This window comes from Brassica rapa, chromosome A07, assembly GCF_000309985.2.
Source record: "Brassica rapa cultivar Chiifu-401-42 chromosome A07, CAAS_Brap_v3.01, whole genome shotgun sequence".
Taxonomy (NCBI): domain Eukaryota; kingdom Viridiplantae; phylum Streptophyta; class Magnoliopsida; order Brassicales; family Brassicaceae; genus Brassica; species Brassica rapa.
Window position 1 is genome coordinate 23,031,988 of NC_024801.2, and position 23,093 is coordinate 23,055,080.

At 37.6% G+C, this 23,093-nt stretch overlaps 4 protein-coding genes across 7 annotated transcripts; 3 read left to right on the forward strand and 1 right to left on the reverse strand.

The window, feature by feature from the left end:
• The first annotated feature begins 30 nt into the window (after nucleotides 1-30).
• On the forward strand, nucleotides 31-4,486 carry LOC117125668 (receptor-like serine/threonine-protein kinase SD1-6). Of its 2 annotated transcripts, none has more exons than XR_004449197.1 (7): nucleotides 31-2,024; nucleotides 2,687-2,827; nucleotides 2,905-3,095; nucleotides 3,179-3,389; nucleotides 3,463-3,675; nucleotides 3,778-3,928; nucleotides 4,020-4,257. XR_004449197.1 is itself a non-coding variant. In XM_033274928.1 (7 exons), the coding sequence occupies exons 1-7, from the start codon at nucleotides 749-751 to the stop codon at nucleotides 4,344-4,346; spliced, it is 2,544 nt and encodes an 847-aa protein (XP_033130819.1). In that variant the 5' UTR covers nucleotides 50-748; the 3' UTR covers nucleotides 4,347-4,486. The 2 variants fall into 2 exon arrangements, 1 of the variants encoding a protein (XP_033130819.1); XM_033274928.1 differs by having other exon boundaries at nucleotides 50-2,024; nucleotides 3,463-3,709; nucleotides 4,020-4,486.
• Nucleotides 4,487-4,707: 221 nt separating this feature from the next.
• On the reverse strand, nucleotides 4,708-8,117 carry LOC103839734. The gene has a single exon (XM_033274925.1). It carries the CDS (start codon nucleotides 8,072-8,074, stop codon nucleotides 5,615-5,617), a length of 2,460 nt encoding a protein of 819 aa, XP_033130816.1. The 5' UTR covers nucleotides 8,075-8,117; the 3' UTR covers nucleotides 4,708-5,614.
• Nucleotides 8,118-8,289: 172 nt separating this feature from the next.
• On the forward strand, nucleotides 8,290-13,444 carry LOC103831486 (receptor-like serine/threonine-protein kinase SD1-6). 3 transcript variants are annotated; one of them, XR_004449196.1, is made up of 8 exons: nucleotides 8,310-9,963; nucleotides 10,644-10,781; nucleotides 10,861-11,051; nucleotides 11,134-11,344; nucleotides 11,418-11,655; nucleotides 11,759-11,909; nucleotides 11,999-12,421; nucleotides 13,415-13,444. XR_004449196.1 is itself a non-coding variant. In XM_018653301.2 (7 exons), exons 1-7 carry the CDS (start codon nucleotides 8,505-8,507, stop codon nucleotides 12,323-12,325), a joined length of 2,715 nt encoding a protein of 904 aa, XP_018508817.2. In that variant the 5' UTR covers nucleotides 8,311-8,504; the 3' UTR covers nucleotides 12,326-12,520. The 3 variants fall into 3 exon arrangements, 1 of the variants encoding a protein (XP_018508817.2); XR_001955453.2 differs by lacking the exon at nucleotides 13,415-13,444 and having other exon boundaries at nucleotides 8,290-9,963; nucleotides 11,418-11,641; nucleotides 11,999-12,020; XM_018653301.2 differs by lacking the exon at nucleotides 13,415-13,444 and having other exon boundaries at nucleotides 8,311-9,963; nucleotides 11,999-12,520.
• Nucleotides 13,445-14,038: 594 nt separating this feature from the next.
• On the forward strand, nucleotides 14,039-23,061 carry LOC103831072 (receptor-like serine/threonine-protein kinase SD1-7). Its single transcript, XM_033274924.1, is given in 8 exon segments — nucleotides 14,039-14,684; nucleotides 14,687-15,319; nucleotides 21,239-21,373; nucleotides 21,455-21,645; nucleotides 21,729-21,939; nucleotides 22,028-22,265; nucleotides 22,363-22,513; nucleotides 22,598-23,061. Coding segments are annotated over 8 exon segments (2,535 nt in total). The 3' UTR covers nucleotides 22,928-23,061.
• The last annotated feature ends 32 nt before the right edge of the window (nucleotides 23,062-23,093 follow it).

The following is a 23,093-nucleotide window of genomic DNA, read 5'->3' on the forward strand; positions in this document are numbered from 1 at the left end:
AGCCACTCGGACTATGTCACTAGCCAAATAGTACCAGAGATTGTTAGTTCAGCTAGAAATGACTTGTGTCAGAGTTACTCAATTATAGTGACTGATAAAATGAAACTGAGAACTGTAAAAAGAACTATGATTCCTTTTATAGTTCGAGGATCGGTACCAGTGTTGACTATTTCAAAATTTATATTTTTGTTCAATGAACCATTTTAGATAATAAAAAGAATCAGTTGTTAAAGCAAGTTCAGTGTTTTTTTATTGGTTCTGAAAGTATTTTTTTTTGTCAATATTTTCGTTCCTAAAAATTTGTATTACAGTGGCTATTAGTTGCACCAGATTATTACATATTTTTTGATTGGTCAACCTGGCTCTCATTGCTAGCTGATCAATATGTTGTAAAAAATTTCTAGGAACATGGCTAAAAGAGAAGTTATTAAGCTTGGAAAATTTAAGGATGTCTTGGACCATCATGATTGCCTCTGCTGATGGTGATTGCAATTTGCAAGCTCTTGAATAGTTGTACGCAATCACCTAGAAACATGACGTTCTTGTATGACAAGCCCGTTTAACTTTTGAACACTAAAATTGCCTATATGCACCCAAAAAAAAAGACCAAGAAAAATACTGTAGAGAAAAGTCGTGGGAAGTATCGTTGAACAAACAACATGTCTGACATCTCCAACCATATGTGTGTATATATTTTCTCATAACTCAAGACAATGGCGTAGAGGGCAAAAGAGAGAGAGAGAAAAAAATGAGAAGTTCACCAAACTACCACCATCCTTACACCTTCGTCTTCGTCGTCATTTTGTTTCCAGCTTTAGCTGTCTCTTACAAAACACTGTCGGCGACAGAATCTCTCACTATCTCAAGCAACGAAACTATTGTATCTCATAACGAAACCTTCGAGCTCGGTTTCTTCACTCCAGGATCAAGTTCTCGTTGGTATCTCGGGATATGGTACAAGAAAATCCCCACCAGAACCTACGTGTGGGTTGCTAACAGAGACAACCCACTGTCTCATCCCAACGGATCTCTCAAAATATCTTCAGACAATAACCTCGTCATTTACGATCACTCCTCCAACACTCCTGTTTGGTCAACGAATCTAACCGTTGGCACTTTGAGATCTCCACTGGTGGCAGAGCTTCTCGATAACGGCAACTTCGTGCTCAGGCACTCCAACAATAACGAGTACTTGTGGCAGAGTTTCGATTTTCCGACGGATACTTTACTTCCGGATATGAAACTCGGCTGGGATAAAAAAACCGGTTTAGACCGAGTCTTGAGATCGTGGAGAGGTGTAGAAGATCCATCGAGCGGCGATTTCTCGACTAAACTCGAAACCAGAGGCTTCCCTGAGTATTACGTGTTCAACAAGGAGAGAATTATCTACCGGAGCGGTCCATGGATCGGAAACCGGTTTAGCTGCATACCGGAGATGAAACCAGTTGATTACATGGTTTACACTTTCATAGCAAGTAACGAAGAAGTGACTTACTCGTACCAAGACGTTTACTCCGTATTAAGCGTAAGCTACATGGGAACCTTACAACGACGGAATTGGATTGAGTCAGCACAGATTTGGAAACAGTTGTGGTACCAACCAAAGGACATATGCGACAACTACAAACAGTGTGGGAGTTACGGTTATGGCGATTCCAACACCATACCGAGCTGTAATTGCATCAAAGGGTTTGAGCGACGAAACGAGCAAGAGTGGGCTTTGAGAGATGATTCAGCCGGTTGCGTGAGGAAGACAAAGCTGAGTTGTGATGGTAGAGATGGGTTTGTGGTTGTGAAGAAGATGAAATTGCCGGATACTACGGCTACAGTTCTGGACAGAGGAATTGGTTTGAAGGAGTGTGAAGCCAAGTGCCTAAATGATTGTAACTGTACGGCCTACGCTAATACTGATATCCGTGACGGCGGGTCGGGTTGTGTGATTTGGAAGGGAGAGCTTTTCGATATCCGGAGTTATGCAAATGGTGGTCAGGATCTCTACGTTAAACTAGCCGCTGCTGATCTCGGTTAGTTCTTGTTCTAAGGGTTTTGTTTTAGTCGAAATTGTTAAAATATGAATTTTCAACTTAAAACTGATTAGTGAATAAATTAGCCTATCTCTCTTATATATTATTTAAATTTATTTCCGAAGACTTATTTGTCTCTACTAGAGACGACCTAAGTCAAGGTCAAAGCATGTGATATGACTGCTTATTACAAAGAAGTAATTGCATTGAATATTTTGTGCTATTGATCTCACGAGTTTCAGCTGAGAGCGCACGTAATTGTAGTAGGGGTGTGATACTAGGAAATTTCAGAATATAAATGTGGTTAAATATCCATTCAAATATTAAGGTATCAGTTGATGTTTAGATCATTATATAAATCCATAATTTTTTTCTTCAAAAATTAATGTATTAAAATAATGTTAAAACTAATTAGCTCTATCAAATATTTCTTTCAAAATTGCATCCCTAAGCGAATCTACTGACTACTACATTAGTCACAAACAATATTTCAGCATTAGTATGGTTTGAGCTATAGATTCAACACCAAAACTATATTATATTTAGGTTTAGTATAATGTTTTATCATAAGTACAATGAAGTTTCTTTGGGTAGGGATTTTTTTTAAAAAATTTTTTGTGACAATTACGTATATGAAACTATGTGCCTCGTTTATATTGCAGATCATGTCAGGATAACAAGCCATGGAACAATCATAGGTTCGGGTATTGGAGTGACCATTTTTCTTCTAATAAGTATCATCATCTTATTCGGCTATTGGAAAAGAAAACAGAAGAGTGATATAACAATTCAAACACCTCGTGGTAAATCAATGACTTTCATTTTCTTTTGTATCTGCAAATTTGGAAAGTTAAATGTCTTTTGTTTCTGAATGAAACAGTTGATCAAGTGAGAAGCCAAGATTTGCTAATAGACGAAGTGCTATTAACAAGTGAGAGATACATATCCAGAGAAAACAAAACAGATGATCTAGAGCTTCCATTGATGGAGTTTGAAGCTCTTGCCATGGCAACAAACAGATTTTCTGACGCTAACATGCTTGGACAAGGTGGTTTCGGTATTGTTTACAAGGTAAAAAATGATTCAAAAATGTACTCACAATTTATCACTGTACAAGGTTTCATTTTATTAATTATCAAACAAGTCTGTAATAGGGAATGTTACCTGATGGGAAAGAAATAGCAGTAAAGAGACTATCTAAAATGTCTTTACAAGGGACCGATGAGTTCAAGAATGAGGTCAGACTAATTGCAAGGCTTCAGCACATAAACCTGGTCCGGCTTCTTGGTTGTTGCGTCGATAAGGGCGAGAAGATGTTGATATATGAGTACTTGGAGAATCTAAGCCTTGATTCTCATCTCTTTGGTTAGTGACTCAAAACAACTTATGTTCTAACAATTTAACAGTTAACATGTTTCCAATTTTGATCGATTTGCAGACAAAATCCGACGCTCTAACTTAAGTTGGCCAAAGAGATTTGATATTACCAATGGTATTGCTAGAGGACTTCTTTATCTTCACCAAGATTCACGGTTTAGGATTATACATAGAGACTTGAAAGCGAGTAACGTCTTGCTTGATAAAAATATGACTCCGAAGATATCAGATTTCGGGATGGCAAGGATCTTTGGACGGGATGAGTTGGAACTTAGTAAGCTATTTGTTCTCCAAAAAAAAACAAAAGAGTTTTTTGTCTTAAATCCAGACTAAGTAGAAAACATCAAAACTTATGAATTTATTCTACCTTATGCAGCGGCTACATGGCTCCAGAGTATGCAATGGACGGGATATTCTCGATGAAGTCGGATGTTTTCAGCTTCGGGGTCTTGCTTCTTGAGATTATAACTGGCAAGAGGAGTAAAGGATTCTACAACTCTAACCGTGACAATAACCTCCTTGGTTTTGTAAGCTAAGAACAACTTATATTCGATATTGTTTCATAGTACATTATCGGTCATAACACTTAAAGAACGATTCCATATTTTTTGCGGACAGGTGTGGAGGTATTGGAAAGAAGGAAAAGGGATAGAGATCGTAGACCCAATCATCATGGATTCTTCATCATCAGCACTCCGTACACATGAAATCTTAAGATGTATACAAATTGGTCTCTTGTGTGTTCAAGAACGTGCTGAAGACAGACCAGTGATGTCGACTGTTATGGTGATGCTTGGGAGCGAAACTACGGCTATTCCTCAGCCTAAACGGCCCGGTTTCTGCGTTGGGAGAAGTCTTCTTGAGACTGAATCATCGTCAAGTACCCAGCACGATGATGATTTGACAGTGAACCAAATCACTCTCTCAGTCATTGACGCCCGGTAGATTGAACGTTACCTAGACAATCTGTTTATATGCATATCAATTGCTATTTTGCTATGTAATAATTAATAGCGCAAATTTTACTACTTGATATTAAATAACTTGCTCTATCTAATGTAGTTTTGGAACAGAGTTATTACTGACTCGAAGAATTTGGATTAGAGAGAGAACTATGAAAAAATAGATAGATTTTTATATTCGAGTCTCCTATATAATAAATGAGGCATTAGCTAGATAAATCATTTAACACTAGTAGATGAATATATAAAAATAATTAATTATTTGAAATACCTCTAATGAACAAATTGAAACAAGTTGTGGGACATGGATATTCAGTTACCCCCTCGCCACCAATATTGTCTAATGCTGATGAGTTGTTAGTTGAACCAGAGGTAGTTGCCACTAGATATGATGCATATCATAAGGACATTTGGAGGTTTTAGTGACCTGAAAAAATTTACCGTCACATGGAACTTCTTGGATGAGGCAAGACTCAATTCCCTACATTTACGCGTGAGGACAAGCTCGTTTTTTGTAATGGGAATATTGATATGCCACTAAAAGTATACATATCAAGAAAACTAAGGAAGATGAGCGCTGAAAGACGAGGAATAGAAGATGAGGTTGCAAATGTTTTATTCTAATTCAATCACACAGGGGTGGTCTAGTCACTAGTGGTAGGTGGATTACGGAGAGACTTGGGTTCAAAACAACCCATGATATTAAACATGTGTGGCTACGCGGATATGAGACCACACTTTAGATCTCATTTGAATATCCGGATTGAGAGTCCATCAGTGGATCAACCCACCATTTTATAGATTATTCTGAACCTCTCTATGCGTCTGGGATACTCACAAGACTTGAACAAAAAGGAAAAAAATTCTAACAGTCAAGAGAATAAAAATAGTTAATATTGTAACCGATCCTTGAACTATAAAAGGAATCATAGTTTGTTTTTGCAATTCTTTATGCGTTTAGTGCATGCTGTTTGGGCTTGATTTCTCTGAGTGTAGAGATTCAAGGTTTGGAGTCTTCAAGTCGTTACGTTTTGGATTGTACTTGGTTACTTGAACTTCAGAGCAATAACGTGGTTGAGTTTTTGTCAAAAAAAAAATAACGTGGTTGAGTTCTTATCAGAGAACGTTCTTGTTGACTAGTGGGATTTGTACTCTGATTAGGCCTTTCATGTTAAAATCTGATAATTGGGCTAAAATTTATTTCGTTGTGGCCCAATTTTGTTTTTTGTAACACAAACTAGCATTAGAAACTTAGAAAACACGGTTCGTGGATACAAAGACTTCGTTCAACAAGGCTTGCTTTGCAAGAGCATCAGCAGCCTTGTTTTCCGATCGTTGAGTCCAGACAAAGGAAACAAATTCAAAAGCATAGACTAAGTTTAAGATATCAGAGACAATGCCATAGATCTCTGAGTTGGGTACTTCTTCATTGATGGCTCTTATGAGTTGTAGAGAGTCTGATTTGCATAGTACACACCGGATACCCTTGGTGATGCAGCAGGAGAGGGCTTCCCGTAACGCCAGTCCCTCAGCGATCAGTGGGGAGTTAACAAAGTGGCAGTGTGCCATGTAGGACCCAGTCTGGTTTCCTCCGCCAATTGTCCATCCCAGTCCCGCTAGTTGTAGATCTGCACGCCAAGCCCCATCCGAGTGGAGCAAGGTAGCGTTTGTGGGTTCCGGGGGCCGCTGTGTTGGTGGCCTGGTAGATGATGTGGCTTCCGTCTGTTGTTCTCTTAGCCATTCCTGCGCCGCTGATATAGCTTTTGTGATCACTTCCTCCGGGGTAGCGTCTTTATTATTAAAGATTCGGTTGTTTCTAGCAAGCCATAGAGACCATAGGATCCAAGGTGCTAGAGGTCCAGAAGCAATTCCCACCGGTGGGAGGCATGTACGTGAGCAGAGTCCCTCCCAAGCTGAGGTTAAATCTAGCAAACCTCTAACATCAACACAAGTAGAGAAAGGTGCAAGTTTCCATACATTGTGTGCGAATTCGCAGTGAAGGAACAGGTGGTTGATAGATTCAACTGTATCACATCTTGGGCACGTTTGAGCAGGACCTATGTTTCTTAGCGCTAGGAGATCTCCAACCGGAAGTGCCCCCTGGAAGATTTTCCAGAGAAAGAGCTTGATCTTAGGAGAAGTTTGAAGTTTCCAAATGTTTTTTATCCAGTCCACATCCACTGTCGTAATCGGTTGGCGATTCTCTTCGCTTCTCTCAAGTGCCTTTATGTAGCCCGTCTTTGTTGAGTAGATACCAGAGCTGGTTCCGAGCCATATAAGTTTATCCGGTGCTCCAAGTTTGCTCGGCTTTAGGCTGAGTATCCTCTCTTCCTCCTGAGGTAGCACTCGCTGAATGATGGCTCTGTCCCACTCTGTTCCATTTGGCAGCATAAGGTGTTTGACGGTCCATTCGGCGTATTGCTCAGGTGCTGGGCCCATGGGGCGAGCTTGTGAGGAGAGGCTGAGCCAGGGGTCATTCCAAATGCAGATGCTTTCACCGTTGCCAATTGCCCAGCCCGCGTTGCTCATCATGAGGTCCCTGCCAATTAAAATTCCTCTCCATCCATGCGATTCCGCGGCTCTGTGCTCAACTTGTAAGAAAGAAGTGTCCCTGCAGTATTTCCCGGTTAGGACCCTGGACAGAAGCCCCGAGGGGTTGTGATGGAGTCGCCAACTCAACTTCGCTAGATAAGCGTCATTGAAGCTCTCAAAATCTCGGAAACCCAAGCCTCCCTGTTGTTTCGGTCTTGTCATCTTATCCCAAGAGACCCAAGCCATTTTCCTGTTACCACTTCTTCCATCCCACCAGAAGCGGGTCACTGCTGATTGAATGCGTTTACAGAGCGATCGGGGCAGTTTAAAGCAAGTCATTGCATGGGATGGAATGGGGGAGAGAACACTCTTCAACATCACCATCTTCCCAGCTGTGGATAAATATTTGTTCGACCAGCTGCTAGCCTTTGTCTTTATCCTTTCCACAATCGACGTAAAGAGGTCTCGTTTTTTCCGGCCAAAGTGTTCCGGTAGCCCCAAATACTTGCCTATACCACCTTCTTTCGGGATTTGTAAGCAGTCTTTCACCATATTTTTAAGCGTGATAGGGGCTTTCCTGGAGAAAGTAACAGAGGACTTGTTGGTGTTGATTGATTGGCCCGAGGCCATCTCGTACTGGCGCAGAATCTCTTTTAGCGCCAGGGCATTGTCTTTGTTTGCCTTGGCAAAGAACATGGTGTCGTCCGCAAAGAGGAGATGGTTCACTTGGGGACAATCCCGAGCAACCCGGATGCCGGTCAAGAGACCTGTTTCCTGAGCTCTGTTACACAGTCCCGAGAGCACTTCGCTACAAAGAATGAAAATGTAGGGTGAGAGAGGGTCTCCTTGACGGATGCCTCGGCTCGGTTTAACCTTTCCTCTAGGCGAGCCGTTGATGAGGAAGGCATAGGTAACAGAAGAAACACATTCCATTATCCAAGAAATCCATTGAGGGTGGAAACCCAACCTCTCAAGGACCAGCTGAATAAAATCCCACTCGAGCCTATCGTAGGCTTTGCTCATGTCTGTCTTCACCGCCATAGAGCATCTTTTCTTGGCTTGTGAATGTTGGAGGAAGTAGAGTACTTCATGTGTGATAAGTACATTGTCGGAGATCGCTCTACCAGGAACAAAGGCGGATTGGTTTTCAGAAATGACCATCGAGAGCAGCGGTTGCATTCTTTTAGTGAGGATCTTTGAGATGATCTTGTAATAGACATTACAAAGGGCGATCGGCCTATAGTCTGCGACTACCTTGGGGCTTAAGACCTTCGGGATGAGGCGAACGAACGTCTCGTTAATGTTCGGGGGCAGCTTGCTCGTTGTGGCCCAATATATCCACAGTCTTCTTTTTGATGCTCTGTATACTTTCAGAAATAGATGACAAGATATAGGAGGGAAAGGTCACTGTTTAAAATCAGACACAAACTAGGAAGATTCCATTAGAGCATCGTGGATATAAGAAGACCCGTAAGGTTAAGTCGAGTACTATTTGCTTTACCATTACTACAAATTGAAGTTGGACTGGTTTGGTTGGTATACATTTATTGGGCAATAAATTGAAAACTAGAGAAGAATGATAATATTTGCTACGTCAACTCTGTAGTCGATGCATATTTCAAATACAAACAAGAAGACCAAGAAAAGTCGTGGAAACATCGTTCACACATTGAACACACAACATGTCTTTACATCACAAGACAAAGATATGTTGTGTATAAATTTTCTCATAACTCAACAAGACAATGTCATAGAGAGTAATAAAGAGAGAGAAAAAAAGATGAGAAGTCATGTACCAAACTACCACCATCCTTACACCTTCTTCTTCGTCTTCATTTTGTTTCCAGCTTCGGGTGTCTATGCCAACACACTGTCGCCTACAGAATCTCTCACTATCTCAAACAACAAAACCATTGTATCTCGTAACGAGACCTTCGAGCTCGGTTTCTTCACTCCAGGATCAAGTTCTCGTTGGTATCTCGGGATATGGTACAAGAAAATCCCCACCAGAACCTACGTGTGGGTTGCCAACAGAGACAACCCTCTATCTCGTCCCAGCGGATCTCTCAAAATATCTTCAGACAACAACCTCGTCATTTACGATCACTCCGACACACCTGTCTGGTCAACGAATCTAACCGTTGGAGCTTCGAGATCTCCAGTGGTGGCAGAGCTTCTCGACAACGGTAATTTCGTGCTGAACAGTAACGATCCAGAAGGGTACTTGTGGCAGAGTTTCGATTTTCCGACAGATACTTTACTTCCGGATATGAAACTCGGCTGGGATAAGAAAACCGGTTTGGACAGAGTCTTGAGATCCTGGAAAAGTGTAGAAGATCCAGCAAGCGGCGATTACTCCACAAAGCTCGAAACCAGAGGGTTCCCTGAGTATTATGTATTCAACAAAGAGACAATTATCTACCGGAGCGGTCCGTGGATCGGAAACCGGTTTAGCTGCGTACCGGAGATGAAACCAATTGAGTACATGGTTTACACTTTCATAGCAAGTAACGAAGAAGTGAGTTACGCATACCACATGACCAAACCCGACGTTTACTCCACGTTAAGCCTAAGCTACACCGGAACCATACAGCGACGAAACTGGATTGAGCAAGCACAGGATTGGAAACAGTTATGGTACCAGCCAAAGGACATATGCGACAACTACAGACAGTGTGGTAATTACGGTTATTGCGATTCCAACAATTTGCCTAACTGTAACTGCATCAAAGGGTTTGGGCTAGAAAATGGGCAAGAGTGGGCTTTGAGAGATGATTCAGCCGGTTGCGTGAGGAAGACGAGGCTGAGTTGTGATGGTAGAGATGGGTTTGTGGCTGTGAAGAGGATGAAATTGCCAGATACTGCGGCTACAGTTCTGGACAGAGGAATTGGGTTGAAGGAGTGTAAAGCCAAGTGCCTACAAGATTGTAACTGTACGGCCTACGCTAATACTGATATTCGTGACGGCGGGTCAGGTTGTGTGATTTGGAACGGAGGTCTTTTCGATATCCGGATGTATCCAAATGGTGGTCAGGATATCTACGTTAAACTAGCCGCTGCTGATCTTGGTTAGTTCTTGACTTCTTTCTCCTATGCGTTTTAAGGGTTTTGTTTTAGTTAAACTATTAATATAGATGAGTTTCTAATCTAAAATCAATTGATGATAAATGAATTGATCTATTTTTTATATTATTTAAAATCTCTTTCATTTTCAATGTGGAATATTTAGTCTCTAATAGAAATGACTTAAGTTAAAGTCAAAGCATGTGATATGACTGCTTTCTACTAAGTTGAAGTAATTTCATTGAATATTTTGTGCTATTGATCTCAAGAGTTTCAGCTGAGAGCACGTAATTGTAGCTAGGGCTGTGATACTAGGAAATTTTAGAATATAAGATATGTGGTAAATATCCATTCAAAATATTAAGATATCAGTTGATGTTTAGATCATTATAAATCCAAAAAAAAAAATTCTTCAAAAATTAATGTAATAAAATAATGTTAAAACTAAGCTCTATCTAATATTTCTTTCAAAACTGCATCACTAAGCGAATCTACTGACTACTATATTAGTCACAAACAATATTTCAGCATTAGTATGGTTTAAGCTATAGATTCAACACCAAAATTATATTATATTTAGGTTTAGTATAATGTTTTATCATAAGTAAAATGAAGTTTCTTTGTGGAGGGATTTTTTTCTCTGACAATTACGTATATGAAACTATATGCCTCGTTTACATTGCAGATCATTTTAAGATAACAAGCCATGGAACAATCATAGGTTCGGGTATTGGAGTGATCATTTTGCTTCTATTAAGTATCATCATCCTCGGCTATTGGAAAAGAAAACAGAAGAGATTTATAACAATTCAAACACCTATTGGTAACTTAATGACTTTCATTCTCCTTTGTATTGCTGTAAATTTGGAAAGTTAAATGTCTTTTGTTTCTGAATGAAACAGTTGATCAAGTGAGAAGCCAAGATTTGCTAATAAACCAAGTGGTACTAACGAGCGAGAGATACATATCCAGAGAAAACAAAACAGATGATCTAGAGCTTCCATTGATGGAGTTTGAAGCTCTTGACATGGCAACAAACAGATTTTCTGTCGCTAACATGCTTGGACAAGGTGGTTTCGGTATTGTTTACAAGGTAAAAAACGATTCAAAATGTACTCAAAATTTATCACTGTACAAGGTTTCATTTTATTAAATATCAAAAATGTCTGTAATAGGGAATGTTACCTGATGGGAAAGAAATCGCAGTAAAGAGACTATCTAAAATGTCTTTACAAGGGACCGATGAGTTCAAGAATGAGGTCAGACTAATTGCAAGGCTTCAGCACATAAACCTGGTCAGGCTTCTTGGTTGTTGCGTCGATAAGGGCGAGAAGATGTTGATATATGAGTACTTGGAGAATCTAAGCCTTGATTCTCATCTCTTTGGTTGGTGACTCAAAACAACTTATGTTCTAACAATTTAACAGTTAACATGTTTCCAATTTTGATCGATTTGCAGACAAAATCCGACGCTCTAACTTAAGTTGGCCAAAGAGATTTGATATTACCAATGGTATTGCTAGAGGACTTCTTTACCTTCACCAAGATTCACGGTTTAGGATTATCCATAGAGACTTGAAAGCAAGTAACGTCTTGCTTGATAAAAATATGACTCCTAAGATATCAGATTTCGGGATGGCAAGGATCTTTGGACGGGAAGAGACAGAAGCTAACACAAGGAAGGTGGTTGGAACTTAGTAAGCTATTTGTTCTCCAAAAAAAAACAAAAGAGTTTTTTTGTCTTAAATCCAGACTAAGTAGAAAACATCAAAACTTATGAATTTATTCTACCTTATGCAGCGGCTACATGGCTCCAGAGTATGCAATGGACGGGATATTCTCGATGAAGTCGGATGTTTTCAGCTTCGGGGTCTTGCTTCTTGAGATTATAACTGGCAAGAGGAGTAAAGGGTTCTACAACTCTAACCGTGACAATAACCTCCTTGGTTTTGTAAGCTAAGAACAACTTATATTCGATATTATTTTAGTGTCATTATCGATCATATCACTAAAGATTCTATATTTTTTTTTTGTTGACAGGTGTGGAGATATTGGAAAGAAGGAAAAGGGATAGAGATCGTAGACCCAATCATCATGGATTCTTCATTATCAGCACTCTGTACACATGAAATCTTAAGATGTATACAAATTGGTCTCTTGTGTGTTCAAGAACGTGCTGAAGACAGACCAGTGATGTCGACTGTTATGGTGATGCTTGGGAGCGAAACTACGGCTATTCCTCAGCCTAAACCGCCCGGTTTTTGCGTTGGGAGAAGTCTCTTTGAGACTGAATCGTCGTCAAGTACACAGCGCGATGATGAATTGTCAGTGAACCAAATCACCCTTTCAGTCATTGACGCCCGGTAATTTGAACGTTACCGAGACAATCTGTTTATATGCATATCTATTGCTATGTTGCTATGTATAATACTTAATAGCGCAATTTGTACTATTTGATCTTCGATAACTTGCTCTATCTAATTTAGTTTCGGAACAGAGTTATTACTGACTCGAAGAATTTGGATTAGAGAGAGAACTATGAAACAACTGATTAGATTTTTATATTCGAATCTCTTATATAATAAATGAGGCATTAGCTAGATAAATCATTTAATACTAGTAGATGAATATATAAAAATAAGAAATTATTTGAAATACCTCTAATGAACAAATAATTTAAAGTCAGTATCTCTATAAGAGAAAATGTTAGAAATAGTCTCATTCTCCCTTATATATTAATTGAGAGAAAAATTACAACTTATTTTTGTAGCCACGTGTCATCATTAGAATGATTCACAGAATCTTTAAAAAAATATGTTGGTCCATCTAATTATATAATAAACTTTTTATTAAACTAACCATAAATTCATTATTTTTTTATTATTATTTCCCTAAATAAAGTTATGGAATTGCCTAATGTGGCTAAAGTATGTGGCATTAATGATTTTGAATAATAAAAATTTGATAAAAATAGTGTATCTTATATCATATTTTTTTAATTTAAAACTAGTAAAATAAATTAAACAACTACATGAATCATATAATAAAAATTTAGATTTTTTTGTATGTATTATATTTTGAATTAAAAAAACGACTATAAATTACTAAAATTGTTAAAAAGCTCATATTTAAATTTTGTGATCCATGGTTTAAAAATTTTATTTTGAGCAAGATAAAAATAATTACACAATCATATAAGTCAAAAATCTAATTAATTAATTATTAAGATTAAAAGAGACATATGAGTAGAAAGAATCATTTAATAGACATTATATTAAAATATACATTAATATCATTTAAATTTAATTATATATCCTATCAAATAAAAAAATTATTATTTGGATTAATAAAATTTAATTATAATCATACCAATTTAATTATATATGTTATAGTTATTGATTTTTTAATTATTCAATATATATTTATTCTTTTATGTAAAGACGTATAATGCATTAAATATTTTTTATATATAATGTTAATCATGCGCGAGTCCTGAGTCTTAACCTATATAAAGAGGCAAACAAACGAAAGAGTGGTAGACCACGAATAAGGATAAAGCATGGTAGATTAACGGAAAATCTTCAAGAGCACATATATATAAAGCGCAAATCAGAAGTAGCGTAAAGTATATCTCCCACACACTAGGGGATAAACAAGAGAATTTAAGACAACACTTAAGGTTAAATCAATTACCATCTGTTTAGTGACACAATGGATAAACTTCTTAATCAAAACGTGTAATAACTTGGGAGTTTGTTTTACTGTTACACCAAATTAAAGTTGGGTTTGTTTGGTTGATACACAATAACGAACTGAAAACTAAAGAAGAGTGGTTTTATTTGCTAGGTAAAGTCCATAGTCAATAGTATTTCAAATACAAACAAGAAGACCAAGAAAGTAACGTAGAGAGTAGTCGTGTACGTTCAACAAAAAGACCTTCAAAAAAGAAAAAGAAAAAGAAAGTAGTCGTGTAAATACCGTTCACACATCGACCACACGACATGTTTAACATCTTGAAAGATATGTGTGTATAAATTTTCTCATAACTCAAGACAAAGGCGTAGAGGATAATAGAGAGAGATGAGAAATGTACCAAACTACCATTCTCCTTACACCTTCTTCTTAATCTTTGTCTTCATTTTGTTTCCAGCCTTCGATGTCTCTGCCAGCACTATGTCAGCTACAGAATCTCTCACTATCTCAAGCAGCAAAACCATCATATCTCGCAGTGAAATCTTCGAGCTCGGTTTCTTCACTCCCGCGTCAAGTTCTCGTTGGTATCTCGGGATTTGGTACAAGAAAATTCCTACCAGAACCTACGTATGGGTTGCAAACAGAGACACCCCTCTCTCTCACTCCAAAGGATCTCTCAAAATATCCGACAATAACCTCGTCATTTTGGATCATTCCAATAAACCTGTTTGGTCAACGAACCTAACCGGAGGAACTGTGAGATCTCCTGTGGTGGCAGAGCTTCTCGATAACGGTAACTTCGTGCTCAGACACTCCAACAATTACGAGTACTTGTGGCAGAGTTTCGATTTTCCGACAGACACTTTACTTCCGGAGATGAAATTGGGTTGGGATCTTAAAACCGGAATGAACAGATTCTTGAGATCCAGGAAAACCCCAGATGATCCATCAAGCGGGGATTACTCGACTAAATTCAAGACCATAGGGTTCCCGGAAGTTTACGTATGCAACAAAGAGTCTATAGTGTACCGGAGCGGCCATGGGATGGAATCCGGTTTAACGGCATACCGGAGGTAAGACCAGTTGATTACCTAGTTCTAAATTTCTCAGCGACTGATAAAGAAATAACTTACTCATACCATATCACAAAAAGCAACATTTACTCGATCTTAACCCTAACCCCGACCGGGTTATTACAACGATCAACTTGGGTCGAGAGGTTACAGAGTTGGAGACCATTATGGTACTCACCAAGGGATATATGCAATAACTACAAACAGTGTGGGAGTTACGGTTATTGTGATTCCAACGCTTCACCAGTTTGTAACTGTATCCACGGGTTTAAGCCAAGAAATAAGTGGGATCTTAGAGATGATTTTGATGGTTGCGTCAGGAAGACGAGGCTGAGCTGTGACGGTACGGATGGGTTTGTGAGGTTGAAGAACATGAAGTTGCCTGATACTACAAAGACAATAGTGGACAGAGGAATTGGGACAGAGGAGTGCGAGGCACGTTGTCTAAAAAATTGCAATTGTACGGCTTTCGCTAATGCGGACATTCGTAATGGTGGATGGGGATGTGTGATTTGGACCGGAGATATGTTGGATATGCGATATTTTGCTGAGGGAGGTCAGGATCTCTACGTTAGACAAGCCGCTGCTGATCTCGGTTAGTTCTTTGTCATTTGCATTTTAAGGGGTTATGCGCATAAATAGTAATCATTTAAAAAAAAATAAAAAAAAATAGAGAAATAATTTTAAATAGTTTCAATTTTTTTCCTAAACTACCTTTTAAAGATCAAAATGACCAAATTAGGTTTAAAATAAATAAATATTAAAAACATCAATAATTTTTTTGATTTTTCGATTTATTATCAATTTTTTTTTTCAATTTGAAAAACGATTTTGAAAAAATCTTAGAAAGACTTTCTGAATTTTATATCAATTTTTTTTTTCAATTTGAAAAACGATTTTGAAAAAATTTTAGAAAAACGATTTTGAAAAAATCTTAGAAAGACTTTCTTGACCTTGATATCTAAATTTTCTTAAAAAATTGATATCTAAACTATATAACAATATTATACATATCTAAAAAATATCTTGGTAAAAATATATTTTCTAAAAATAAAAACATATGTATAGTTAAACGTAAAATTTGTAATATTTTTTTTGTTGTTGTTGTTTTAGTTAAGATACATCAAACTGAATAAAATTTATTATTATTATTTAACTAGTACACTCATCTTCAACTGATCAACCAAAGTATTTTACAACAAATGAACTCTATCTTTAAAAAAAATGATTAGTCATTTCTTCACGACGATTAATAGCACTAGTTACAATTTCAAATATTTAATTATCTATAAAATTCTAAGGAATTTGCACTAGATAACAAAAAAATGGATATAAATTAGCTAACAGGTAATGGTACTGTATAAATTGTGGTAATACCAAGCGTGCCCCTAATATACGACCTGTTACACTTTACACGTGAGCTGAAGACACTGTTTATTACCACAAGTGCAAAGAAACTGAGGAGAGAAAGAGAGAGAGAGAGTGTGATAATAATGCAAAGAATCAAGAATGCTCAACTACTATTTTTCTTTTCTGCAAAAACCCAAAGCGCTTAGATACATTTTATATGTTAAAAGATCGTCTCGTTTTAAAAAGTTAAACTCATTCTCTAGTTGTGTCTAAAATTTATAGAATTTATAACCGGTTATAGGTCTGATGTTTCGGTTTTATAGAATTTATAAGAGAATTTGCACTCTACACACAAGAAAGATCGCATAATTAGCTCTATACACATTTTTGTTTTCATAGGAATTGTCGATTAATTTATGACCATTATATCCCTATTGCTTTCTACTCTTCGATTTTCATGATGCCCACATATTCTTGTAGATTCTTTTTCTGATAATCCAATTCTACATGAAATGTATCTGGGTCAGACAAATTGATATATTATATTATATTCATAAAATTTCCCCAAACCAAGACACCTCTTCTTCTTCTTTATAAGTTACTGTTCGTCCCTTAAATGATATATATCAGACATAACTCTATTTACTCTGTCTTCTTTGTGTCAATTGTCCAATCCAAATGGATCCAAGCGGCAGTGTAACGCCGCCTCCATTTTTTCCTTGTAGATGTCATATGGTTTTATTTTGGTGGTGTTTCTTCTCTTCCTCTTCTGATTTGTTTACGTTGTGCGACAGAATTAGGAAAGCTTTGGCTGTTCTATAGTGGCTCGTTGGTTTTAGGTGGAGGCTCTGCTTGAGGACGGTGGAGCAGACAGCCGAATCCGCAAGTCAATCATCGGGATCCCTAAAGTTTGTCTCGATTGTTGAGAGGTGCTCGTTTGACGGCGGATCTATCCATAGAGATGGCGGTTCTCCCGGTGACGACTGTTCGGACTTGTGAGAAGGTGGAGACCCTTCGCAATCAACGGTGGAAGAGTTTCAGAGTCGGATGTTCTTTATGGCTCTGGTGTTATGTGGCAGCGGGACCCCTTTGAGATGGCTTAGCTTTGAAGGTACACCGGTGAAGGTTCTATTAGCTGGCATGGACACTCTGCTATAGTGATGTCCCGGATACAATGATATGCTGGCAGCGGTGTCTGTCGCAGGTGGCGGCTCCGCCTCCTTCGTCTTCTTCCCCACATCTCCTCTAGCTCGCTTTAGATTTGTGTGTTTAGGTGTGTTTCTTCTTTTTTCCATGTAACCTAGCAATTTCCGTTTCATCGGAGCTCCGGTCTATTTATGTTCAGATTTCCCCCTAGGGGCTTGATATATATTTAAGAGAGAGCAGAGTTTTTTTGTTTTTTTGAACTGATTCTCTGTTACAAGTGGAATTAACAAATCAAAACGACCAGACCCCTTGCTAAACTCCCATTTTTAACAGTCCCGATAAAAGATTAAACATACTGCTATCATCCAAGTTTGACTACTAAAATGTTTACCCTTAACAATAACAAACTATCAGATTAACACACCGAGTAACCGACCAACGAAAATGCAATCCTGCATCAGACACTTCATTACACCAACGGTTACAAGTGAATTTAGCAAACCAAAACGACGAGAGACATTGCTAAACTCCCGTTTAACCGTCTCGAGAAAAGATAAAATAGATAGTGCTATTGTTCAAGGTCTGTTAGATTGTTACTAAATTGTTTAGCCTTCACAAAAACAAATTGACTGGCTAACATAACAAGTAACCGACCAATGAAGATGTAACCCTGCAAATAGACACTTTATTACTAAAAAGCAAAAAATAACTTTCACACAGAGATGCTATCAGCTTTTCACTTCTCATCAACACATTTCAGCATCTACCCTCTATGATGCTCCCTTCAAAGGATGTCTCTTTTTCCCTCTCACAACCATTGCTTGTCCCGACTCCTTTCGGTTTACAAGTCAAAGCTAGCTTCATCATTTGTAGCTGACTGTTAGCATCAGAGTTTGGATCTCGTGCTTTTGTATTGTTCCTCTCAACTGATTCCAAGGGGTCTAAATCCAATTCTTCACCGGCACTTCTCTTTTATTATTGATATAGCTAATATTATGTTTAGCTGAAGTCTTGAAGGTTTTCTCCAGATAATAATATTTTTAAGAAACATTCTCCATACTTTCCTAGAGCACTTCTCTCTTATTCAATTACACAGCTAATTTTTATTTGTTGTAATCTACAAAAGACTTGGTTACTCAATAACTACAGCATTATACGAAGAAGGGATTTTATTTAAATATAACGTATCAATACGTATTGTACTCCTTACATCTCAAACTGGATTGCGCTATAAACAGAGAATACAAACAAATGCTAAAACAATCTTTTATATATTTTACATGCTAATGAAAAGCTTAACAGGCTACAATATTTTATTGTCGTCTATTAATATAACTAGTGTATCCAATAATATTTTTATCCGTCCACTCCTAAAATTAGAACGTTAACTTCCCAAAAATTCTCCTAGCAATTTTTGTATAGAAGCTAATTAATATATTGTCCAAGAACAACATATTCTAGCTGGATAAATCTTTAAATGTGTGAAAACTCTCGTTCTCATCCTCTATCACCCCGAATCCAAAACCAGTCTCGTTCTTCTTCTATTCCCCACGCCACAAACATATCACTCGTCCCATAATCTGGAAAAGTTTTGCAAACAAAACAACATCTCTTGGGCATACCATTGTGATGTCGTCCATATACTTCACCTTAACTACACATTTTATTTCGACTCCAAATACACTTCTTCTCTGTTTTTATTTCAACAGAAAGGGGTATTAAAATGTTAAAAGAAGAGAATTATAACCGCAGCTACACGGAACGGAGTTGTCCAAGCTCGTTTCTTCACCCGACGCCGTCATGACCAAGCCTACTCCAGAGCGCCCCGCGGCCACAGATGCTGGCTTCTGAAGAATATCCGACTCCAAACCCTCGCGCCGCCACTGCTCAAGACACCACTGTCTCAAAGTCTGAACCACACGAACTACCCCTCACTCATGTCTGAGGGAACCGCCATCCCTTTTAACACATCCACGACACCGAGATCCACTTTCATCGGTGACAAACCTCTGCTCCGGTGACTAACATGCGGTCTCTGGTTCCTCCCCGCCGTCCTCGAAACAGAAATTGCATGCCCTTTTACCGACGAGCCACCAAAGCTTGAACCTTTTATAGGATCTTCCCTTTTATGCAGCCGCTCCTGTCAAATACCCCAAGCCTCTGATTCGCCAATACTTTTCAACTTATCCCGTTCACGTACCTAGGGGTGAGAAATACTTAGGTAATCATTACTACTACAACCAATAAAAACCTTTATAGCTTCCACCCTAAAATTGGCCTACCGTAAAATATCTTTCTATGCAACCTAAGGACAGTATCGTCAATTCACGTTTACTACTTGCATTTTCGGCCCCATACATTTTGGCTCTTGGGTATTTACCTAATTTCTACATTCTTTTAGGATTTTGGGCTAATTGACTCAATTTATAACCGGTTACTGATTCCAATATGAACTTCATGCAACATATGTGTCTAATATAGGATCGCAATAAATTATTGCTCCTAAATCCGGTTTCAATATGTATGTACGCCAACTATGTCAAATTATAACCGGTTGCCCCTAATATACGACCTGTTACACGTTACACGTGAGCTGAACACACTGTTAATTACCACAAATGCAAAGAACTGAGGAGAGAAAGAGAGAGAGAGACTGTGATAATAATGCAAAGAATCAAGAATGTTCAACTACTATTTTTCTTTCCTGCAAAAATCCAAAGCGCTTAGATACATTTTATATGTTAAAAGATCGTCTCGTTCTAAAAAGTTAAACTCATTCTCTAGTTGTGTCTAAAATTTATAGAATTTATAACCAGTTATAGGTCTGATGTTTCGGTTTTATAGAATTTATAACCGGTTACTGATTCCAATATGAACTTCATGCAACATATGTGTCTAATATAGGATCGCAATAAATTATTGCTCCTAAATCCGGTTTCAATATTTATGTACGCCAACTATGTCAAATTATAACTGATTGCTCCTAATATACGACCTGTTACACGTTACACGTGAGCTGAACACACTGTTAATTACCACAAATGCAAAGAACTGAGGAGAGAAAGAGAGAGAGAGAGTGTGATAATAATGCAAAGAATCAAGAATGTTCAACTAATATTTTTCTTTCCTGCAAAAACCCAAAGCACTTAATTACATTTTATATGTTAAAAGATCGTCTCGTTCTAAAAAGTTAAACTCATTCTCTAGTTGTGTCTAAAATTTATAGAATTTATAACCGGTTATAGATCTGATGTTTTGGTTTTATAGAATTTATAACCGGTTACTGATTCCAATATGAACTTCATGCAACATATGTGTCTAATATAGGATCACAATAAATTATTGCTCCTAAATCCGGTTTCAATATGTATGTACGTCAACTATGTCAAATTATAACCGGTTTTCTACATATATTGCTCTTCCTCTCCACTTGCAATCAAAATACATTTTGTTCTTCAACCTCGGTAACAGGTTAACATTTTCGTCTCAGTTCGAGGAGAATATTGGCAACACAGCACAATTGTTACATGGTTGTGCAAATATTTAAAAATAATGCATAGATCTGCAATTACCACAAGAAATTTGTATATTCAGTTAAATAGGCCAAAATTCTATATGATAAATATTGTCTTGGATTTGTATTTGTATTTGTTAAGATACACTTACAACAATTTTTGATAATATATATACACAAAATTGTTACATTGAAAGGTGATGTTTGTGTGTTATTAGAATATTTTAATAATTTGACAAAATTATAAGTATACATAAATGCAGGTCCATGTAACAATTGACTTAATGCCATGATACATTTTTCAAAAGTTATGTTTTCACATTAACAAATGGAGAGATAATACATTAGCAAATTCGAAAGAAAAAAAACTTTATTAAATAATCTGTAAGAAATGTCTTATCAAAAGTTTTGGGGGATGGATTTTCCTTTTCTGACAAGTAATAGAAGAAAAATACATTTTTTAAACTAAAAGAAAAAAAAATACATGCTTCGTTTCTATTGCAGATGACAAGATAACCAACAATGGAAAAATCATAGGTTCGAGTGTTGGAATGAGCATTTTGTTTCTGTTAAGTATCATTATTTTCCGGTTTTGGAAAACAAAACAGAAGAGAGCCACAGCAGTTCAAACACCTATTGGTAAATAAATAGCTTTCATTTTCATTATTTCGTCTGTAAGTTTTGATAGTCAAAATGTTCTTTTGTTTCTGAATGAAACAGTCGATCAAGTGAGAAGCAAGGATTCGCTAACGGACGAAGTGATAGTAACAAGAAAGAGTTACATATCCAGAGAAAGCAAAACAGAGGATCTAGAACTTCCATTGATGGAGTTTGAAGCAGTTGCTATTGCAACAAACAACTTTTCTGACGGCAACAAGCTTGGAAAAGGTGGTTTCGGTATTGTTTACAAGGTAATGGTCATGCACAACGTATTCAAGATCTATCATTAGTTCACTGTACAAGGTTTCATTTTACCATAAATGTGTCGTAATAGGGAATGTTACCTGACGGGAAAGAAATCGCGGTAAAGAGACTATCGAAAAAGTCATTACAAGGGACCGGTGAGTTCAAGAACGAGGTTAGACTAATTGCCAGGCTTCAGCACATAAACCTGGTTCGGCTTCTCGGTTGTTGTGTCGATAAGGGAGAGAAGATGTTGATATATGAGTACTTGGAGAATCTAAGCCTTGATTCTCATCTCTTTGGTTAGTGACTCAAAACAGCTCATTTTTTCTAATAATTGAACATATTTGGGGACAAGTTAACATGTTTTGGCTTGTGATCGATTTGCAGACAAAATTCGGCGCTCTAACTTAAGTTGGCAAAAGAGATTTGACATCGCCAATGGTATTGCTAGAGGACTTCTTTATCTTCACCAAGATTCACGGTTTAGGGTTATCCACAGAGACTTGAAAGCAAGTAACATCTTGCTTGATAAAAATATGACTCCTAAGATCTCCGACTTTGGGATGGCGAGGATCTTTGGACGGGAAGAGACGGAAGCTAACACAAGGAAGGTGGTCGGCACTTAGTAAGCAATTATTTTCCAAAACCACAAAAGAGTTTTTGTCTTAAATTCAAATTTAAAAGAAAACCTAACGTATGGGTGTTTATTCTTTGTTATGCAGCGGTTACATGTCTCCAGAATATGCAATGGATGGGATATTCTCGATGAAGTCAGATGTTTTCAGCTTCGGGATCTTGCTTCTTGAGATTATAAGTGGCAAGAAGACTAACGGATTCTACAACTCAAATCGTGACCTTAATCTCCTCGGTTTTGTATGCTAAGAACCTCCTGATTTCGATATTTTTTGCAGTTATAGTCTGACGATAACACTAAGAAATTCCATCTCTTATGCGAAGGTGTGGAGATACTGGAAGGAAGGAAAAGGGATAGAGATAGTAGACCCAATCATCATAGATGATTCATCATCAGCAGTACTCCGGACACATGAAATTTTAAGATGTATACAAATTGGTCTCTTGTGTGTTCAAGAACGTGCTGAAGACAGACCAGTGATGTCGACTGTTATGGTGATGCTTGGGAGCGAAACTACGGCTATTCCTCAGCCTAAACGGCCCGGTTTCTGCGTTGGGAGAAGTCTTCTTGAGACTGAATCGTCGTCAAGTACACAGCGCGGTGATGAAGTGTCAGTGAACCAAATCACCCTCTCAGTCATTGATGCCCGGTAATTTGAACGTTACCGACACAATCTATTTATCCATTGTCAAAAGAAGGAGTTTTTAGGCTATTCACACATTAAAAATACAATAAATGTTTATAATCAAATTTATTATTTATTTTATTATACAATTTTTAATGACTATCAACCAATGATATTTAGTCAAATCAAATATT